Source organism: Parathielavia appendiculata (genome assembly GCF_033297405.1).
Source record: "Parathielavia appendiculata strain CBS 731.68 unplaced genomic scaffold N657scaffold_13, whole genome shotgun sequence".
NCBI lineage: Eukaryota > Fungi > Ascomycota > Sordariomycetes > Sordariales > Chaetomiaceae > Parathielavia > Parathielavia appendiculata.
The window spans coordinates 18,003-37,856 of NW_026944232.1; the positions used below are offsets into that span (position 1 = coordinate 18,003).

At 56.5% G+C, this 19,854-nt stretch overlaps 9 protein-coding genes and 1 non-coding gene across 10 annotated transcripts in view; 6 read left to right on the forward strand and 4 right to left on the reverse strand.

The window, feature by feature from the left end:
* Window positions 1-441, forward strand: part of N657DRAFT_131148 (uncharacterized protein) — a 3,930-nt gene extending 3,489 nt beyond the window's left edge. The window contains exon 2 of the mRNA XM_062785868.1: window positions 1-441. Coding sequence (XP_062644714.1) covers window positions 1-244 — 244 coding nt within the window. The 3' untranslated portion in view covers window positions 245-441.
* Window positions 442-1,993: 1,552 nt separating this feature from the next.
* Window positions 1,994-2,263, reverse strand: N657DRAFT_578542 (uncharacterized protein; the record flags this gene model as incomplete). Its single annotated transcript, XM_062789324.1, has 1 exon — window positions 1,994-2,263. A coding segment is annotated over one exon (270 nt), but the record flags the coding sequence as incomplete, so codon positions are not given.
* Window positions 2,264-3,077: 814 nt separating this feature from the next.
* N657DRAFT_700227 (uncharacterized protein) lies at window positions 3,078-4,363 on the reverse strand (the record flags this gene model as incomplete). Its single annotated transcript, XM_062797345.1, has 4 exons — window positions 3,078-3,734; window positions 3,859-3,924; window positions 3,978-4,036; window positions 4,199-4,363. 4 exons carry the CDS (start codon window positions 4,361-4,363, stop codon window positions 3,308-3,310), a joined length of 717 nt encoding a protein of 238 aa, XP_062644716.1. The 3' UTR covers window positions 3,078-3,307.
* Window positions 4,364-5,013: 650 nt separating this feature from the next.
* On the forward strand, window positions 5,014-6,395 carry N657DRAFT_648303 (uncharacterized protein). The gene is made up of 2 exons (XM_062793490.1): window positions 5,014-5,473; window positions 5,546-6,395. The coding sequence occupies exons 1-2, from the start codon at window positions 5,246-5,248 to the stop codon at window positions 6,275-6,277; spliced, it is 960 nt and encodes a 319-aa protein (XP_062644717.1). The 5' UTR covers window positions 5,014-5,245; the 3' UTR covers window positions 6,278-6,395.
* A 332-nt stretch (window positions 6,396-6,727) lies between these two features.
* On the reverse strand, window positions 6,728-8,535 carry N657DRAFT_578756 (Opi1-domain-containing protein; the record flags this gene model as incomplete). Its single annotated transcript, XM_062789341.1, has 2 exons — window positions 6,728-7,998; window positions 8,073-8,535. The coding sequence occupies 2 exons, from the start codon at window positions 8,533-8,535 to the stop codon at window positions 6,728-6,730; spliced, it is 1,734 nt and encodes a 577-aa protein (XP_062644718.1).
* A 2,434-nt stretch (window positions 8,536-10,969) lies between these two features.
* Window positions 10,970-12,467, forward strand: N657DRAFT_578500 (putative clathrin assembly protein AP47; the record flags this gene model as incomplete). Its single annotated transcript, XM_062789321.1, has 3 exons — window positions 10,970-11,137; window positions 11,227-12,324; window positions 12,387-12,467. The coding sequence occupies 3 exons, from the start codon at window positions 10,970-10,972 to the stop codon at window positions 12,465-12,467; spliced, it is 1,347 nt and encodes a 448-aa protein (XP_062644719.1).
* A 443-nt stretch (window positions 12,468-12,910) lies between these two features.
* N657DRAFT_t121 lies at window positions 12,911-12,997 on the forward strand. Its single transcript has one exon. It is a non-coding gene; the product is annotated as a tRNA-Glu (tRNA).
* Window positions 12,998-15,321: 2,324 nt separating this feature from the next.
* Window positions 15,322-16,551, forward strand: N657DRAFT_657997 (uncharacterized protein; the record flags this gene model as incomplete). Its single annotated transcript, XM_062794850.1, has 4 exons — window positions 15,322-15,336; window positions 15,401-15,735; window positions 16,160-16,335; window positions 16,391-16,551. The coding sequence occupies 4 exons, from the start codon at window positions 15,322-15,324 to the stop codon at window positions 16,549-16,551; spliced, it is 687 nt and encodes a 228-aa protein (XP_062644720.1).
* Window positions 16,552-17,133: 582 nt separating this feature from the next.
* On the forward strand, window positions 17,134-17,973 carry N657DRAFT_578400 (uncharacterized protein; the record flags this gene model as incomplete). Its single annotated transcript, XM_062789311.1, has 1 exon — window positions 17,134-17,973. The coding sequence occupies one exon, from the start codon at window positions 17,134-17,136 to the stop codon at window positions 17,971-17,973; it is 840 nt and encodes a 279-aa protein (XP_062644721.1).
* Window positions 17,974-18,082: 109 nt separating this feature from the next.
* On the reverse strand, window positions 18,083-19,538 carry N657DRAFT_623915 (uncharacterized protein). Its single transcript, XM_062790702.1, has 2 exons — window positions 18,815-19,538; window positions 18,083-18,751 (listed from the first exon to the last, which is right to left on the reverse strand). The coding sequence occupies exons 1-2, from the start codon at window positions 19,255-19,257 to the stop codon at window positions 18,295-18,297; spliced, it is 900 nt and encodes a 299-aa protein (XP_062644722.1). The 5' UTR covers window positions 19,258-19,538; the 3' UTR covers window positions 18,083-18,294.
* Between the last annotated feature and the right edge of the window lie 316 nt (window positions 19,539-19,854).

The following is a 19,854-nucleotide window of genomic DNA, read 5'->3' on the forward strand; positions in this document are numbered from 1 at the left end:
CCTCCTCATCAGCAGCAACCTCCTCATCAGCAGCAACCTCCTCATCAGCAGCAACCTCCTCATCAGCAGCAACCTCCTCATCAGCAGCAACCTCCTCATCAGCAGCAGGTTCCTCTCCAGCAGCAGCCTCCCCATCAGATCCAAACAAGCATCAGCACTGCCAGCCAACAATGCGGGTGGAGCCCTGCCGGTACTGCAACATCTGCAGCACCGGTGCCAGCTGGTGCCAGTGGAAGTCACCTAGCACCAGCGCAACCATCTCAGCAACAACACCCTCTTCATCAACAACAACCCCCTCATCAACAACATATCCCTCAGCATCAACCCCCTCAACAGCAACACGTGCAGCCTCCTCAGCAACAGCTCCCCCCTTACCCACTACAACCCCCTCAGCAACATACCCCTCAGCAACAATCCCCTCAGCATCAAGGCCCCCAGCAACCACCCCTTCAGCAACAACCCCCTCAGCAACAACCCCCTCAGCAACACCCGCCTCAGCAACACCCGCCTCAGCAACACCCGCCTCAGCAACACCCGCCTCAGCAACACTCGCCCCCTCAAGAACAGTGGGTAGCTGTACAAGGCGGGGCCTGGTACTCTCCAACCCCTGGATCCCCGCCCCCGGGCCCAGGACCGAATGTCTATGCGCCGCAAGGGGCAGGAGCTCCTCCGGCTCAACAAGGAGCGGGACATCAGACACCGCCGTACGGGACGCAGCAGTACCAACACCAGTCATCCCCACCTCAGGTGCCCGGCCAGCAAGCACACCCTTGGGCGGCTCCCGTGCCAATCCCAGCAGCATACCCTGGCGCCACCCAGGGCCCGGCCCCTAATCAGCCGCCGGCTGCCTGGCAACAGCCTCACCCGCCTCAATGGAACGTACCGGGCCAACAGCGAGCATGGGCTCCGACAGGTCCTGCTCTGGCTTACCAGGCCATGCCGCCTCATTCCCAGGCCAATGGACAGCAGCAGCAGCCGGCACCGCAGTGGAATCCCTCGGTCCAGCAACCCCAACCATGGGTCCAACCGCCTGGGAGCAGCTTCTCCGTCTCTCCCCCTCCCCAATTTGTCGGAGTGGGCCAGCCCTTCTCCCCAGCTCCTCAGCCCGGGCGATATCATCCCCCCAACGGCGTGTACCTACACCAGACCTACGGCACCGCCCCGCCTGCCCAATCTCAGTGGCAAGGCCCGTCGGGGTATGCCCAGGGGCCCGCTCCAGGTTTCCAGCCTCCTATGGCCCAGCCTCTGGGTCCGGGCCCGGCTGCTCAAGACGCTGGCAGCCAGTCAGGGCCTGGGCCGCAGCAGCAGGGGATACGCCCTGATAGTAGTGATGAGAGTTCCACCGTTCCTGCATCTTCCCCTGCTCCTGCGCCTGCCGGTGATGATAAGGCTGTGTCCGAATCGGTATCAAACAGTCAGCGCGAGCCAGCTGGCTGTGGTGGTGATGCTGCCCAAGAAACTGCTGGCCCGACAGTCGGTGCTGGTGTCGATTCGGTTGCTCAGAATGCGGATGGTTCTGGAGAGGGGGAAACCGAGGGAGGCGAGCCGCGCCGTCAGGGGGCGGAGGGCCATGAGTTGAAGAATGGGGCTGCTGGTTCAAATGAACATGAGTGCGACGGCAACTCTGGCGGAGAAAAGGCCGGTGAGGCTCAACTTAAAGTTGTTGAGGTGACGGATGGCAAGGTCGCTGAGCCCACCGTACCCGCCGAGCCCGCAACTCCTCAGCCCGTCAGTCAGTGAAGGTGTTTGGACAAACGGGAGGCCAGGCTCGTACCGTAGACAACGGAATAATGTGGCAGCAAGATCCCGAGAGTGGGCTGTGGTGTCTTCCGAGGGCGATATGAAACCGTCGCAGGAGGAGGAGAAGTATAGTGGACATCAATATTGAGGATGGTTCAGGATTTCAACGTCCGCGATCTAGGTTTCGTGTTTTCTTTCTTTCTTTGGTTGGCCAAATCCAAGACAGCTAGAATTCGGAGTAGTATGCCAATGCTCAGTTGCTTTGGGCACTTTCGAGCTCTGCCTTGAGCCGCATCATGAACTCTTCGGCCGTTTGTATCTCGCAGCGCCAGCAATCCATGATCATCTGCCCGCACGGCAATCCCTGCACGCTAGGAAAGATTTGCTGGGAGTAACGAGCCTCAACCTCATCGTCCAAGAGGTCCTCGTATGGCTGTCTGCTCGTCACGATTTCGTAAATGGTAGAGCCGATGGCGAAAATATCGGTTCTGACGATTGGCGGCTCCGTTAATGGCCGCGGGAGGAGAGAACCTCATTGCTCTCAATTGCAGATCCTACAATACTATTAAAGAAGAGCCCGACAAGTCGATAAGCCTAAGAGGTTGTCGGTCTTGAGATCGCTGTGGATGATGCCGTGGGAATGGACGATATGCAGACCTTCGGCAACATCACAGGCCCACTGCAGCCGCTCAGCAAAGGCAGCCCCCGGGAGATGCTCTCGCAGCCGCTTTGGGCATGTACTGCAGGACGAGGCTTTCTTCAAGAGAGTTTCTGATGAGCTGTAATAACCGTTCGTGTTGTGGCAGTTTCTGTTAGACTCGAAACCCGCGCTCAAGGACTCGAAGACAGGGCCTCGTTCCCACATCGGAGACGTTCCATCAGCCCGCTACTCCCCGCAGACACGACGTTCTATTTCCCCGAACAGCATCTAGTTAGTGAAACCTCGTAGAACAGCGAACTACACCGAGCATACACAGGAGGGGATCGGTCCGTCAAACTAAGGTAGTTCAAGGGGGTTAGCGTACTTGCCGGTCAATGAGGTCGATGCGTGCGCGAACTGAGGAGCTGCTTAAGGAGCACAAGAGATCATCTGTGGCAGAAGTATTGTTAGGAGCAGGAGGCAATCTTTGGTGTTAAGAGCGTCCAGTCGGGGACGGGAAGGCTGGAAAACAAATGGGTAATAGAGAGGATGATGATGAGCCAGGAGTTCGATTCTCTGAGACTTGAGAGTGAACGATGTCTGCGAGGTCTGAGGTCTCGGGAGTTCAAGGTTAAGGGCTCGCATATCGGCGTTCGCAGTTCGCCGTACAAGAATGTCAAATCGAACCGACTTTGTACGCCAGCGCATATGCATAGACAAAAAATACACACGAAATACAAAGAGCATCTTTAGTTGATATACGGGCACATCAGCCAAGTCGCTTGATTTCCAATCCATTAGGTACCTTTTCCAACCTAATCCTGAGCCCGGCGAGATGAGCACTGAGCGCCGCTGAGCTCCGTCGTTAATTGTCACGTACGACCATAAGGTCCCTGGTAGAAGACTCAGGATCCCGTCCGCTATCCCTTAGACCTCATAAATCGGCGTCGAAGCCGCCTCTGCGGCCGCGACCGGCCGCTGTCCGTCGGCCGGAACCGCCATCAACTTAATCCCCGCTGATACAAGCAGCTGCGGTCTTCCGTCAGGACCAGCAATCATATACACATCCGTCGTGCCCCCCGTCTGACTGGCAAGCGTCAGAGGGATGACAACGGGAACGTCTGCCTGCCTCGGAACAACTCCCGCGAGCTCGGCCAGGTTCTCCTCGGGTGTCCCGTGAGCACTTGGAGTGGGGATGGAAGCGTTGTTTGCCTGCTTCGGAACTCCTGCGAGCTCGGCCCGGTTTCCATCATATGCCCTGTCGTCAGAAGTTGGGACAGATTCAGGGGTAATAATAGGTGCAGATGAGGTGCGGATACGGTGGACCTCGATGCAGGGCCTGACGAAGAGGATACTGTGGAAGAAACTGTTGTGATTTACAATGTTAGAAGGATCGTCGTCTTGCAAAGAATAACAATAAATTGTGCATTATAATCAGAGAAGGGGGACACAGAAGTAACCATAGAAGCAGTTCTTACCTTATAACACAAGAAAGCGAGGCAACCGAATTTCCAAAATGGGGAGATGTGCACCCGTTGTACCCACTGCAACTTGGAATTTGGATGGAGACACTCGCAAAGACTGTGTGGCCGGTTACAAGCCCCAGATGGACAACGAGGTGAACGGCCGGGTGGATGCCGCGATAATACCGCTCGACTGGCTTATTTCTAGCTAGGTGCTTTATGACGAGCTCGGTTGGGCTCCAGATTATTACATTCCAACCTGGTGCACATAAGCAATGATCGGAATGGGTTAGTACAGTACGTTTATTGAACCCTGATTAGAGGTAATAGAAGACGGGGTCCGAGGTTGGCTCACCACGGGGCCGATAATCTCCCAGTATACCCGACGCTTCTCAGCCGTCACAACCGCAGCAAGGACAAGCTGGACCGCTGAAAGCAGGATAATGGAGTAGTTGAACCAGATTTTCATCTTCCTCCCCCGAGTCCCAATGACAAGCTCGCGCCGACGTGCCACATGCATTGGCACTCGCGCGAGGGAAGCGTCCCGAGGGAGGCCTTTCCCCATAGATTGCTTCTGTCAATTGCCTCCTTGTCAAGGCCAACGTTGCAATGTATTGAGCTGTTCTGGTTGTTCTCGGTCGGTTATTATCCCTACTGATCAGTTCGGACAATGAAAAAGGCGAATGTTGCCACCGACAACACGCCGGCCGATGACCAAAGTCGATAGGACTGCTGAGTCAAGGAAGAACTGTCAAACCCGGGAGGAAGCGCTCTTGTTGCCCGCTTCATTTGGGGAGCTGAACTTTGTGGCTTGCAGCTAGTACTTAACTATTGGAATCAATGAACGACGCCTCAACAAGCGACGAGGCTCCCACGCCACAAGTGGACGAGGTGAGTTTGCCAGTTCGCACTCACTAAGTCTACATCTCTCCCAGAGTCTAAAACACAGTGACACAGTCACCACGATAGCAGCGCTGAGATTATAAAGTAGAACTTAAGCAGCTGGATGAAATCAAATTTGTGAAACCTGAACTCTGAATTCTGGAAGAGCCGAGATTTTCCAATGCCAAACTTGGCGGAAGTACGGAGTAGTGGACGCGAGTTTAGGGTTAGGGCTTCCCCCCCTCCTTGGAGATTTCATGCGAGGAGGAGGCCAGGTCCAGGCCACCCGATACACGCATGCATTGAACATTACACAAAGACAAGAGCGTCTAGCATGATCTAGACGGGTAAACTAGGATGCCGTGTGGACACCAGGGCGAATCCTGAGTTCCTCCCCTTTCCATCTCAGATCTACCTGAAAGGCTACATCAATCTCAACGATCAAAGCCTCCGACTCTCGGGGCCGTGCTCGCCGTTTTATTGTCAACATCTTGACGGTGGAACTGTCCCGAATATCGCGATGGGGGGCAGAAACCTTCTCCTTTGCTTCGACGCCTTTGGAACCCTGTTCGTCCCCAGGCGGCCGATCGCAGAGCAGTACGCAATAGTAGCGCGGCAATGCGGCCTCGACGGCCTCAGCACCGAACAAGTCCAGGCGTCCTTCAAAGCTGCCTTTTCGGGAGAGTTAAGAGCACATCCCAACTACGGCAGAGCCAGCAACATGGGTGCCGAGCACTGGTGGACTAATGTCAGCAACATCACACCCACCACACTCTTGATCTTGACTCGAGAGACCACACTGACATGCCCGCCTTTTCAGGTCATTCAAAAGACTTTCCAACCACTCGTCGGGTCAATCAGGGAGGTACCCAAGGATCTCGCGCCCAGGTTGCTGCACCGCTTTTCCTCCAACGAGGGCTACACCCTCCATCCCGGTGTCGACACCCTCCTACGATCCCTCAAGCATCATCACCATCACCACCAGCACCACCACCAACAACAGCACGGCTCCCACCGAGTGGTAGTAGGCGTAATCACCAACTCAGACGACCGCGTGCCCAACATCCTCTCCTCCCTCGGTCTCCGCGTCAGTCCCCTGCGCTTCGGCCGCCCCTTCAACCCTGCCAAAGTGGCCAATCAGCACGAGTTCGACATTGACCTGCACTGCATGTCCTATGACGTCGGGTACGCGAAGCCAGACAAGAGGATATTCGATGCCGCCGAGGGCCTGGCAGTTCAGCTGGTTGCAGCACACACGAGCAACACCATTAGTAGTACAGCGCGATGGCTGAGAATCCATGTAGGCGACGAGTACGAGAAGGATGTGATCGGGGCGCGGGCAGCTGGATGGCACTCTGCCTTGATCGGTGCAAATGAAAATGTCCTCCGAATCTCTGGTCAGGAGAGCATCTTAGGCTTGGACGAGCTTGGAGGGAGGTCGATCGAAGAGGCCTTCCCCAAGAACGGTCCGCCGTCGACAATACTGTCAGAGAGCACACAGAAACTGCTGGAGTGGCTTGTGAAGTTGTCTGCTGCGGAACTGGATGGCTGAGGCTGCGAGCAATATCGAGTGGGATTGTGTCAACTCCAGGGTATGTAAAACTACTGCGTTACTGTATAGTAGTATAATCAAGAACTTCGCCAGCCAAACAACGGCACGGCAAACCAGAATCCTAGTCTAGGTATACCCCCCGCTTGCAGATAAACAAGACGCAGTGAAGAAGAACCAAAGGGACGTGAATGCTGACATGAAAGGTGTCGAGTAGCCATAAACCCTATACAAAAGGTTGAAAGACAAGAGGGAAAGAGAGCGTTAGGGGCTGCGGGATAGGCCCAGCGGCGAGAATGCCTCTCCTGGGAAGCCGGCCCAACTCCGAAACATCGTGTTTCCGTCCATTTTCTCTTCCTCTAATCCTAAGCCTGAGCCATCCCGGCCCAGTCGCCTGGGCCCACGAGTCTCGCGGAAACGCCGGGCCGCCGTGCCTCCATACTTCCACACCCCTTACCCGAACATGGGAGTATCCTGATCGACAGCACCAACCGGCGCAGCGGGTGACGATTCGACAGCGCCGAGCGGCGAGCGTGAATTATCGTGCTTGTTCTTGTAGAGCGTCTCGCACCACTCTTCGGCGCTCACCAGCGTGCGGTTGAGCACATCACCAACTTGCGTCATCATCTGCAGGGCCTCCCTGGCAAAAAGGAGGGCCAGGTGGGCACTGTCCCGGGGTCCCGCGTCTGGGCTGGCATTGCTAGGTCGACCCTCCGACTGCCGCACGTAATGGAAATGGTACAGCCCAGGGAGGCTCATGAGCTGGCCGTGGACGAGATTCCTGGCGTTCTCTGGGAGAGCGCTTCCGGCGTATTTGGAAACCGTCTGAACGGTGCGGTGGATGACACGGAAGAGATCGTCGCGGAGCTCGGTCATGCGCGAGAGCAACCTGCTGCGGTCTTCAGGCGCATGCGGTGTCCCATGGTTGGCGTCCGCCATGCTGTGATCTTCGTCACGCCGTCCCTGGGATGCGCGGTCGTAGGCATCAATGGCGCTCTTGAGCTTGACGAGGACATCCCCAAGGTAGGTGTTGGTGTCTCTAACCACTTTGAGACAATACTTCAAGCTCTTCAGACTCTCCTGCTTCATGGCCACGCCTAGCCCAGAGGTGGTCACGACGAATCGCTGGCCCCACTGTTGTCCCGAAGCATCAGGACCAGAGGTCGGTTGCGCCGCGTCGTCGGCTGTCTCGGTATAGGCCGGCGACCGCTGGTCATCATACGCGGGAAGCGTGTCGACGGTGCTGATGGACATGCGCCGGTCGTCGCCGTCGGCACTTGGCGCCCGTTGCGACGCGCCCGAACCATCCTGCCGCTTGTCGTTCCGGTCCGACTTACGCCGTTTGCTGTTCCCGCGCTCCCCCGTCTCAATGTCGGTCGACGAATGCTGCTTCCGGCTGCGCATCCCAAAAATCCACCGCACTCCTCCCTCCACACCGGTTTTCCGACCCACGGTACCCACGGCTTTCCCGACGGGTTTCAGGTAACTTTCGACGTATTCGGCGCCCGTCTTGAGATGGGGGGAGTAATTTTTGCTGCTGTTGTACGCAGAGGCGGCGCCCTCGATGGTGGTAGCAAGTAGTGTATGTGACGTCGTGATGAGGGACAGAAGAGGTTCTGGTTCGTATCTGTTGTTGTGTCCCGAGGGACTGGTCGTCTTGTAGTCCCTGAGTGGCTTGCCGTGGTTTGACGAGACGCTGTTGTTTCGCGGGGAGGAACCACAGTCTGCAGTTTAGAGGAAGGGTTAGCTTGTCCAATTTGCCGCACCTCAGCCAACCCAGACTTCTATGCTGACGCACCTGTCTTCATCTGTCCCAAAGCCTCGGCGGCGATGCGCACATCGGGGTCATCCAGGCTAACACTGGAACCCCTCTGGCCAACGCTCGTCTCCGAGCCTATACTCGGCGACGACTCGACCGGGTCGAGGTAGCTAGGCGTGTAGTAGGTCGTAAAGGGATTGAGGCTGGGCCAATGGTTGGCCGGTTTCGCATAGGCCCTTGGGTGCGAAGGATCAGGTGGTTTCGGCAGCGACGCATGCGCCGAGGTGCCAGTGACTGAAGAGAGCGGGGGTAGAGTCTGAGCTGAAGGCTCGGCGGGCCTTTCATGGTGTAACTTTATGGGCGCCAGTTCGGTGGTCGTCGGCTCGTCGGGGAAAGAGAGCGCGAGGGGAGGGAGCTGCAGGGAGGAAAGGGTATCTAAGGGAGCCGAGCAGTGGTCTGACGACTCCTGCTCGTGGCCGCCATGGTTCGGTGAGGTCTGCATCCGAGCCGTTGGTGCATCGGCATCCGCGGTCACTGGCTGATGTATTGCGGCGACGTGCTGTCGTGGGTCGTCACCGAGCCGTGGCTGTGGCGAAGAGTGCCCCAGAAGCATGTGACTCTGTTCCATCGCTGTGCTCAACTATCGCACGGCAAGAACCAGCGGCGCCGACAATCAGAAACGCCCCGACATTGGCGCGTCGCAGAGACTGAACCTGATGTGTGGTCGTTTGAATACTCGGTCGAGTTGTCAAATGCTTTGGGCCACTCGTGTCCGAGACCGTTTGCGCGCTTCTTGTTCGAAGTCTGTGTTCTCGGGCAAGAACCCACTCGTCATACAATGGCGTCAACAGCAGGGTAAGGTGGAGGCAGACCAAGGGCCGCTTTGCATTGCTGAGTAAAGTCGTTGCCGCTCGAAGAACAATTCGGCGATGTCGAGGGAATCCAGCGTGCTGACCGGAGAGTCTGGTAGAAATCCAGAGTGTCGGAGGAGCCGCCTGGCCCAGAGAGGGGAGTGAGGGCTTCACTCTGCAATAGAGTCGGCTATACGGACAGTGTAACCAGGGTCTGGGCACGGCGAGAAAGGGTACGGTGTGAATAGCGATTGAACAACAGAAGCGGCTGATGTACAAGGTAAAAGAGATGTATGTTTCGTCTGATAGTAGCGAGGGCTCAGAGCGATCAACAATATGGACGGATGGTCTGGACAAGTCAACTGATGTGCGAGGAATTGGGAACAGCTGAATGGGATGTCGGCAGAGATCTCTATAGCAGCCCCGCTCTTTGCGTTGAGGTTCGTTCCCACATGCCTTCCAGCTTGTCACTGTCAATGGTTCGGATTGTCGCATGTGAGGTCAGGCGCACCGAAACGATCCACCGGCTCCCCCGACGCTCCTTCCGCCACAGGCTGCTTTCCTCATCAGACGGGGCCCAAGCGGCTTCATGCCCTTTGCAGAGATGGGCGAGATGGGCTACCATTGAGACCTTTCCAACTTGAGATCGGAGCAGAGGTTTGCTGACTGGTGTGTGTGGGGGTCCGGCAGAGCAAGCCGCTTTGCAAGATGATGGTTGGACCAGGCACAGCGTCGCCCGCTTTTCGTCATTGATTGCTACACCACCACACCATCACTGACCTGACGCAGGGTATCGCGCCTCAGGAGAACGTGGATGGGATCTGAGACAATCAACCCAAAATGCATGGGCAGTTGGGTGTTGTGTCGTCTTACGGGGTGCCTCACAACCGTTAGGCCATAAACGGAATGCAGCCTGCAACGCTTAGAACGGACTTGTTGGACCTCGGAGTTCGTTGAATTGAGTGTCTGGCACATGCCACAGCGGTTTGGGCTGCATTGACCCTGGAGCTAGTGAGATTATCCGGATGCCTTTGCCGCTCGGCTCCCCACCTTCACATGCAACAAAAGGCTTGTTGAGAAATTGAAGCAGTGGAAGAACCCCTTCCACGCGCTAGGCACGGTTGAGATGATCCATCCATCGAACCGTCTTCCAGAGCGACATGAGAATCTGATGACCAATTGGTCTTGATATCGGGATATGCACACAGAACCGTAGACAAGGGGAATCAACTGGAATTCATTCGTTGAGTCGCTGCCTCAGACGATGCCGCGAGATCTGGCGCCCGCACTCAATCGATTGAGGCGAGTACCAGGCCAGGATGCAAATTTGTGAGACACATGATGCTGTTGAGACAGTCGACAGTCGTCAACTCAAGATGTTACGAAGCGAAATGTCCGGCGCCTCTGACGCTGCCCAAGCAATAAGCAAATGCGCCTCGAAAGCAACACACATACTCAGGCAGCTCTTATGGCGCCGCAATAGGATTCCTCTCCGCGTCTCGGAATCGCAGACAACATCAACAGCGACACGGATCGGATACTCGACAGAATGCCGGCACCTGTTGTGCGTACGATGGACTGCACTGTCTATTAGACGCGATGGGGAGAGGAAGAGGAATGCGAAGAAGAATCACTGCCAAAAATTTTCTTTTGAAGGCCATTCTGGCGGCCAGCCGACGCACTGCCCCACACCGGAACCAGTTTCCCCTTGGCCGATTCAGCGGGGCCAGAACCCAAGCCAGGCTCGCCAGAGTTTAGCTGAATGGAACTAGCCCGCTCGTAGGCATGTGGGGTTCCTCCGTTACACCTCCAGCTGGTCGCTTGGGCCACATCAACGGCGCCATTCGCGAAACAGCAAATGGCTTTGCAAATCCCTCGACGACGAGACCGAAGAAGACGACGACAGGAAACACCCCGCAAACCTCAGGGTCGTAGAGCTTTCTCACAATAAAAGTAAAGCAATCGTTCCACACGTGACGACACCAGACTCCGGAATCCAACCTCGCAGCTTCGCGGCATCGCTCCTCGTTTCGTCGAAAGCGCTCTTGCGGCTTCGGGCGCAAGCACGCTCACCTTCCCTTCGCCATGGCGTCGGCCGTCTTCTTCCTCGACCTCAAGGGCAAGACGCTCCTCGCCCGCAACTACAGGGGGGACATCCCCATGTCCGCCGTCGAGAAATTTCCCATACTCCTCAGTGAAGCCGAGGAAGAGTCGTCAGCGGTGCCGCCTTGCTTCTCCCACGAAGGCATTAATGTGAGATGAGCTGTTTGCCACCTTGGATTGCGTCTCCGCAAGCCTCCTCTGGGGATAAAGTACAGGATAGCTGATGCCGTGCTCCGCAGTACCTCTACATCCGACACAACAACCTGTACCTGCTCGCCCTCACAAAACGAAACACCAACGCCGCAGAGATCCTGCTCTTCCTGCACAAGATTGTCGAGGTGTTTACCGAATACTTCAAGGCGCTCGAGGAGGAATCCATACGCGACAACTTTGTCATCATCTACGAGCTGCTCGATGAGATGATGGACTTTGGCTACCCGCAGACGACGGAGTCCAAGATCTTGCAGGAGTACATCACGCAGGAGTCGCACAAGCTCGAGATCCAGGCCCGTCCGCCCATTGCCGTGACCAACGCCGTGTCGTGGCGCTCCGAGGGCATCCGCTACCGCAAGAACGAGGTGTTCCTCGACGTCATCGAGTCGCTCAATTTGCTGGTGTCGGCCAACGGGAACGTGCTGCGGTCCGAGATCCTGGGCGCCATTAAGATGAAGTGCTACCTGTCGGGCATGCCCGAGCTGCGCCTGGGGCTCAACGACAAGGTCATGTTCGAGACGACGGGCCGCACGACGCGCGGCAAGGCCATCGAGATGGAGGACGTCAAGTTTCACCAGTGCGTGCGCCTGTCGCGCTTCGAGAACGACCGCACCATCAGCTTCATCCCGCCAGACGGCGAGTTCGAGCTCATGTCGTACCGCCTCAACACCCAGGTCAAGCCGCTCATCTGGGTCGAGTGCGTCGTCGAGTCCCACAGCGGCTCGCGCATCGAGTACATGCTCAAGGCGAGGGCCCAGTTCAAGCGCCGCAGCACCGCCAACAATGTCGAGATCATCGTGCCCGTCCCCGACGACGCCGACACGCCGCGCTTCCGAACCAACGTCGGCTCGGTCCACTACGCGCCCGAGCAGAGCGCCATCGTCTGGAAGATCAAGCAGTTTGGCGGCGGCAAGGAGTTCCTCATGCGCGCCGAGCTGGGCCTGCCGAGCGTCCGGGGCGATGATGAGCACGGCGGCGGCATGACGGGCGGGTTCGGCGGCAGCATGGGCGGCATCGGAGCCCCCGGGAAAGGGGCCAAGAGGCCGATACAAGTCAAGTTTGAAATTCCCTACTTTACCACCAGCGGGATCCAGGTGCGATACTTGAAGATTACAGAGCCAAAGGTATGTCTGCATCACCCTCTTCTGTGCTTGCCTCTCGTCGACTAATATGATGCTGTGTGCAGCTCCAATACCCTTCGCTGCCATGGGTGCGCTACATTACACAATCCGGCGACATTGCGGTCAGGCTACCAGACGCAGTATGAGGCGTGGTTTTAGGCGGGTGCGGTATCTAAGAGCGATGTTGAACACACGGGCCCATCTGGACGCGACGGTTTGGTCCGAACCTCGAGAGACGAAGAAGACATTGAAGGCGAAGGGTGGCCATGAGACGGGGCCCCGTGCTTGGAGATAATGGGAGGTCTGTTGCGGCGTACGGTGAATATGAGCGGCAGGCGGAACATAGAGTAGTAAGGTAGACCACATCTCAGGCACAGGCGCGTGGACAGCACCCTGCACACATGCTTCCGTCCCGAGTTGGCATGGCCCGCGGTTTGATGCCAGGTCGGCTTGGGTATGAACAAGGCGTTGAGTGAAGAAAGGAGGAGCTTTGGGCAGGAATGCCGGGTCAGAGAACACATTTGGGAGGAAACGACCGGGTCCAGGGCACGACATAAGCAGCGCCTGCACCGCAACACAGCAATGAGCATCCCATATAGTGTAGTGGTTTAGCATTCATATTTTCATCTCTTGATGGATAATTCTGGCGTCCCGGGCCCGAACCCCGGTATGGGAATCAAGCCCCTTTTTGCATGTATCATCTTCGGTCTTGCACATTTCGCTGGTGGAAATCCAGCAAGAAACCACCCGCCTGTGAAGTTCGGCTCCTCGCAGAGTCCGATTGCTGCAGTTGCCCCCACGCCGTCCGTTCGGCTAACATGGCTAAGTCTCCAAGACAGTTGGGTGTGAGTTAACTTCTCGCGTTATGTTCTCTAAATAAGCAACAGATTGTCATATTTTAGTCATATCAGACCTCGCCGAAGACATGTCACAATCCCTCCAAGGCACGCATGCTCCCTTTCGACAAACACGCCGGCATGAGTCCATCCGTTTTCATGGATGTCTCTGGTAATCCAACCTGTTATATTCTTAAGACATGGACGGTGCTTGACACACCACACCTGGCTCCTCACTGCTGGAGCAAACCAGTACATCGATGGCCTCGGTCCAGTACTCGCTGTTTTATCATTCCTATCCTGGGCCGAGTCACCACCTAGCATAACTAGTATCGACTTCAAGGCAACCGATATCGGCCAGTATCCAACACTGTGAGCGCTGCGGTCTTGAGACAGAGGTCGGAGGGTTGCACAACATCAGCCACTGGCATCATTTGTCGACAGTGGGTGGCTGTGCTCCAGCTGACAGCTCATCACATGCTAGAAGACAGCAGTATGCGGTTGAGGACCGCTTCCGTCGGGCATCGAAGGATCTCAGTGCTGTGGTCCATCCAACTCACCATGACCAGGTCATACGACCAAACTTTGTTTCCTATGAGAAGGGTGCGGCTTCTCCTTCTCGGGGTTCCGATCATGCGCCTCAATTGACATTCCAATACCTCGGATACACGGCACGTTGGATCTACCAACCAGGCTCGAAGATATTCCCAAGGACTGTCTTACTGGCTCGTCATCAGGCGAGGGACGGACTGAGACACGTCACTACTCCCCCCAGCGCCATGGGCCGGCATTTCTTCGCATGATAAGTGGAAGTACCTCTGTTCTTGGTGCGGCGTGACTCGGAGATACAGCGGGACGGTCCCTGGGAACGGCATTCCGGATTAGGAATATGCAGCGACGAGAGATACGGCTAACTTACAGGGGGAGATTAGGGGGAGTGATGGTGTCGTCAGTTGCCAGCCACTCTTCAACATGGGAAATGGGCTCATCCCTCGCTTGAAGCGGCTGCGATAAAGTTCCCGAGGCTTCCCTGCCCGCTTGTGGCTGTCACAACCCCCACGCTCGCAACCTGGCATGCTGATGCGACCCGAGTTTTACCACCTATACGCATGTGCCGCCTTGTCTGTGCTACTATAGAGCTCAAGGGGCTCCCATCCTCGCATCTTCATGAAAATGGCAAGGTAGGTATCGCTTCACGTCTCTCAGTGAAGAAGCCTAGGTGTTGTTCCACAGAATCCATGTACACTCAGCTGAACGGATCCCACTTGCCCTGCCTCATCCAGTCTGCTGTCCACCTGGAGTTTCTGGGCTTTGACAGGCTGCTTTGTAGCGCCTCCACCATCCAGGGTACCCAACGGTTTGTGGCGAGACAACGGAAGACACCACAGATCTTCCGAGTGCAGAGCATTCCGCCGTGCCGTTCCCCGAGCTTCGACTGACTCTCAGTCAACTTTGATCCTTATGTGGTGTTGCGATGTCGGCCAGTCGCCTGGCAGGTGCGGGCGGTGAGCATCATCGAGACATCCATCCTGCGTGCCCTCACCATTGCCGTCGGTGCCCAGCCAGCCTTGCACCCGCACACGACGAAGGTGTCAGGCACGGTTTCGATCATGCTGCTAGGCCTATTACTACGATGGGTGGTGACACCCGAAACACCACCCCCATCTTGGTCTGTCGGATCAGGTCACTGGACAGTGCCGCACCCTCTTCCGCAACCGTAGCAGTGTCACCGGTTGGGCTCTCAGTTTGGTTAGAAAACACCACGGCTCAGTTGCTGTTCCGCTTGTCTCTATGTTTCCCCGCAAATCAGATCCGGCCATCTTCACTACACGACATCCAGGGATGCTCACACCGCCAATACCATTGTGCTCCTCAACACTCCGGACCACTATCTCATGCCCAACGGGCGGAAGAAACGGAAGGGGCAAGAGGGGTTGGGCATTCATATCGAGCTCATTGCTGTCCTGCATGGTTTCTCTTCCGGAACCGCATCATGCACGCTCCTCGAAGCAAGATGATATAATCTGCCGCTCATCTCTGTCAATTATGACAGATCTGTACAGCATCAGGAACTAGCGCCACACACCATATAACCGGCCGGGAATCTTCCGAGGCTCTGTTGTCCCACCACTCCCGTCTCGCTATTCGTCCATCGAGCATCACCATGTTTTCCTCCTTGGTGAGTGGCTTACGTATCCCTGACCTTGAACGTGTTACGGATGGTCTGCTCACGCGTCTTGTAGACCAGTTACGCATCGGCCCCGGCCAGCGGTAAGACTCACAAACATAGTTCCAGCAGCCATGGAAGCCGCCACGGAACCACAGCTGGCCATTCAAGGGGTACAAAGACAAAGCCCCAGAGACCAGCCGTTCAGGAGACGATCGCGACTTCTTTTCTGTTTGTCGTCAACGAGTTTCAAGTCGACTATGAACCGCTGCCAGGACAAGACCGCCCCCTGACGGACCAGTGGCTCAATACTATGCCGCCGCAGCAAGCTGAGGCATACACAGGCGAGTTCCCTGGGACAGTGTTCAGGTATCAGAACGGAGTCGTGTCTCCGGCTCATGGATATCTCTGGTAATAAGCCATTAAACCCCAGAGAGACCTGTAATTGTGATCGAGTGCTGAACCAGACGATGAAGCTAACACAAATCCGCAGGCACCGGTCGGCGATGGGCCATGAAGGGCGCATCGTCCGCGTCAACCAGGCCGGCGTCATCGACGGGTATCCCGTTGTGTACCGCGCCCAGACCGTCTTTGCCTGCTCGGCCTTGTTGCCCATGATTGTGGCGGACGGGGACGCCTCGCTGGGCTACACCTTCATGCGCCGCAACTGCAGTTGCGACCGCATCTACGACGAGCGCTATTCGACTTGGTCGTATCTGCATTTTGGGGCAGGACACGGTGACGGCGAGGGCATCTCGTACGTGTACTCCAACTCGTCGGGAGACCCCTGGGCCGCCGGTCAGCAGGCCTCGTGGATCCCTTCGTTGGTGCCCAGCGTATACAAAAACACGAATCCCTCGGCGCCGCATTCGAGGGGTCTCTCCGGTCACCTGCCCATAATTCTCGCCTTGATGGGCTTCCATGGTCGACCTCGCTGGCCGAGTGACGTATTTCGAGATCGGAAGTGGCACCATAGGCGGTGGTTGGGCTCGAACAGGGCCTCCAGTTACTGTTTGTGACCTCTTCCCTGCAGCGGAGATCACCAGCGTCTGGCTAACCGAAGCAGTGCCAAAGTCAGGCGAAAGCCCTCGCGGCCTGTTTGTCCAAGTTTGCGCCGACAACCTGGCAGATGGCCGACCTGACAGCGAAGAGACCAACATCCCAATGGACATTTGGGAAGAGATGCTGCAGGACTTGGAGTATAGGACCATTCTTGTTCAAGGCTAGGGTCATATACTGGGATTCTGGGCAGGTCCTCGTCGTTGCTTGAAGATTTCTCCCGTTCTCTTCTACATTTTCATATACCGTTCAACAGATGCACTTGGAGACATTCCCGCTTACCTTCGTTGCCCAATACTTCTCGTTTACTTCGACCGCCGCGTGACTTTAGCCACGATGGCCGCCTTCTATACCATTTGCATTTCTGACAACGGTACGTACATGCCCTGAACCGCAGCGCTCTGTCCGGCAAGCTCAAACAATGTATTCTGAAACCATCCCAGGAGTGGTGGCGTGCCAATCACCTGGCATAGACAAACTGCCGACGTCGATCTCCTCCTCATAATGCTGCCAAATATCACAGAATTGTAACCAGACAGATTACCCGCTGTGCACATTAACCTTCTCTTCCGAACCCCTCCAGAGATGTCGGGACTAGATATTCCTCCATGTCGAAACCCCTATCGTCCCATGTATTGGGCCACAAGCTTTAAGATATGAAGGTCCCCCGCACTCAACAAACAACTGGCAGTTTTGTGACTTGGTTCCTCTCTCAACATGGGCACGTACCTGAAGCCCACCGAGTTCACAATGCATAGTCCATCGCTCGTCGCCCTCGTCGCCCTTGGCCCCTTGTTGGCCTCGGCAGCCGAATGCACGCGTGAATTCCTCAAGACGAGCGCCGACAGCTTGGTAGCGGCACAGACAGCCGGAGATCCAAGCCTGCTCAAGCCCGTCTCCCCGGGGCTCATCTACCACGAGAACTTTGCCGCGGCCGCCTTGCAGTCGGGCATCCTAGCCTCTCCCATCAAGATCGACCACAGCCGCCACAGCCTCGACACGACGCAATGCGCGACCTACACGGAACTGATTTCGGCCACGGGCGCAAAGCCATACGTGCTAGGCACCCAAATGTGGTTCGACCCCGAGGCCGGCGCCATTTCCAAGATGGACACGCTCATAAGCACGACGGGCGACTGGCTCTTCAACGCCACGGGCACGCTGCACTGGGCCTCTCGAGAAGACTGGGGCGCCATCCCCGAGTCCCAGCGTAATCCGCGCGCCGTCATCCAGGCGGCCGCCGACGCCTACTGCGACATTTTTAGTGATAAGAGCGTGGTTGTGCCGTGGGGCAGGCCGTGCGCCAGACTGGAGGGCGGCGCGTACACGGGCAACGGCGGGCCCAACGACAGATGCGACGTCGGGATTCCGAGCGGTGCGAGTCTTGTGGATAGAAGATATGTCATTGACGAGACGGTCGGGGCGGTCTCGGTGTTCTTGAGTTTCTCGGGCATTCCGGATAGTCATGAGTTTCGGGTTGAGGGCGGCAAGCTGCGCTACGTGCACACCATTACCGTCATGAGCGCCAGGGGGGATGGGAAGGGCAAGGGCAGGAGGAGGGCGAGAGGTGTCATGAGTCCTCCCGTGTAGTACCAGCACGAAGAACGGGGTGCACAGAGGGGAGAGGTCTTAACCGTCTGGTCTGTTTATAGTGACCCGGGGATCAGGGGCTCAGTGGAAGTCTGCTACATGTAGTGGTGGATGATTCGTTCAATTCATATCCCATGCTTTAGGACATGTTCATTAGTCTGCCGCTCAAACATGAATTACTGAACAACGGATCAATAGGATAACAGACAACAACGTCGTCAAGAAAACAAGTAGCCTTGTACAATACAGTAGAAAACAGCTCTAGAACAAGATAAGAGACCAGCTATCAACAAGTGCACGTATGTATGAAGGACACCTATGTTACTCGACAATGAGTCTGGCGCTCTCCGTCGCCGCCCGTGTCTGTGACCGGTTCGTGGCGCTCTTGGGATAACAGAAACTAAGGCCCGTCCCCTGCGGCCCGTCAGCATACACCCATGACACACCCACACAGCGTCCCCTGGCCGAGGCGGGATACAGGTTGAGCTGGGCGCAGAGGTGGATGCAGTCGAGCATGGAGATGACGGGGAACCATGCCAAGTCGTCGCTGGGGTAGTCCGTCTCGCACACACGCTCGAACGTGAGGCCCGTGCCGGGTACCGTGTAGTTCGCCTTGCCATCGGGCAGCGGGCACTCGCTGATGACGTCGCCCAGGGCGACGGCGCTGGTGATGGACTTGTCGGTGGCGAAACAGACCTTACCCGTGGGCGCTGCCGCTGCCGTTGCCGAGGTTGATGTTGACGCGACGCTACCAGTTATGGAGGGACTGGAACCGATACTGGGGTTGGGCTTGTTAGGATGGTGTTTCGAGAAGGAGGCATTTGAAGGTAGGTGCACTCACCTCGGACAAGAAGACTGCTGTGCATCCAATCCCGCTGGAAGTGATGTGGCAGTGCCACTGCTGCTCCTCAACACTTGACTCTGTACCACCCCAAGCACGATGAGTGCAATGGCGAGCAAGATGTTGCTGACTGTCAAGAAGAACGTCGTCCTGCGCAACCCCAGTATCTTCCCTGATCCCCTGGTCTCTCCATGTTGTTGTTCCACGCCCTCAACAGGGGCCTTGGGGGGTGACGGGATCTTTTCAGGCGGTGAGTAAGGAATGGGAAGCTCTTGCCAATTCCCGGATGTGTCGTCCAGCGTGTGCAATTGCTGAGGGGTCTGCTGCGGGTTGGACTGTTGATTGGGCTGGCTTTGTACCGGGTGCAGCGCATTCCAGGGGGAGACATCGACGGGTTGGAGTCGCTCCAGGTCCTCTCTACTCCACCCAATCACATTTGCCATGGCAACTACCGTAGTTACCGTAGTCTACCCAAGGTATGTTGGTTATTCGTGTACCTCAACTAAGGGTGAGTGAGGTGGCATATTTGATGAGGACTCTGGTGATTGGCAAACTGAGGCAATCATCTTGTGCTGTGCGAAGGGTCATCTCTCCGCTGTGCCGCGCAGAGCAGGCAGGTTCCGCGACGCGAAGGATCACGGGCCGTCACATTGCAGCGGATTCCACGCCAAGCCCCTAATTTAACCCCCTTTCTGGCATCCAAAAAGCGAGAGTAAGCGCCGAGATGCGAGCTGTTGGTGCCGGCTGACAGTTGTTGCGATGATTCCGAATTTTTGGCTGTTTGGAACATGAATTCAGTCTATCAATGTCTCTGTAAATCGAAGCAGCCACTTCAAGGGATCAACCCCCTTCAAGAGCTAGCAAGGGCTAGCTCAGTACCTAGATCTGATTCCGGGTTGGCCGCAACACTGCCGGGCTGGGGGATTAGCGCTGCCGACATTACTGTAACTTAATCAAAATCAAAATCGCAGAGGTAGGTGCGGGGCCAGCCACGTACATACCAAATCCTACCTGCTCCTTGCGAAACTTGGAAACTGTGA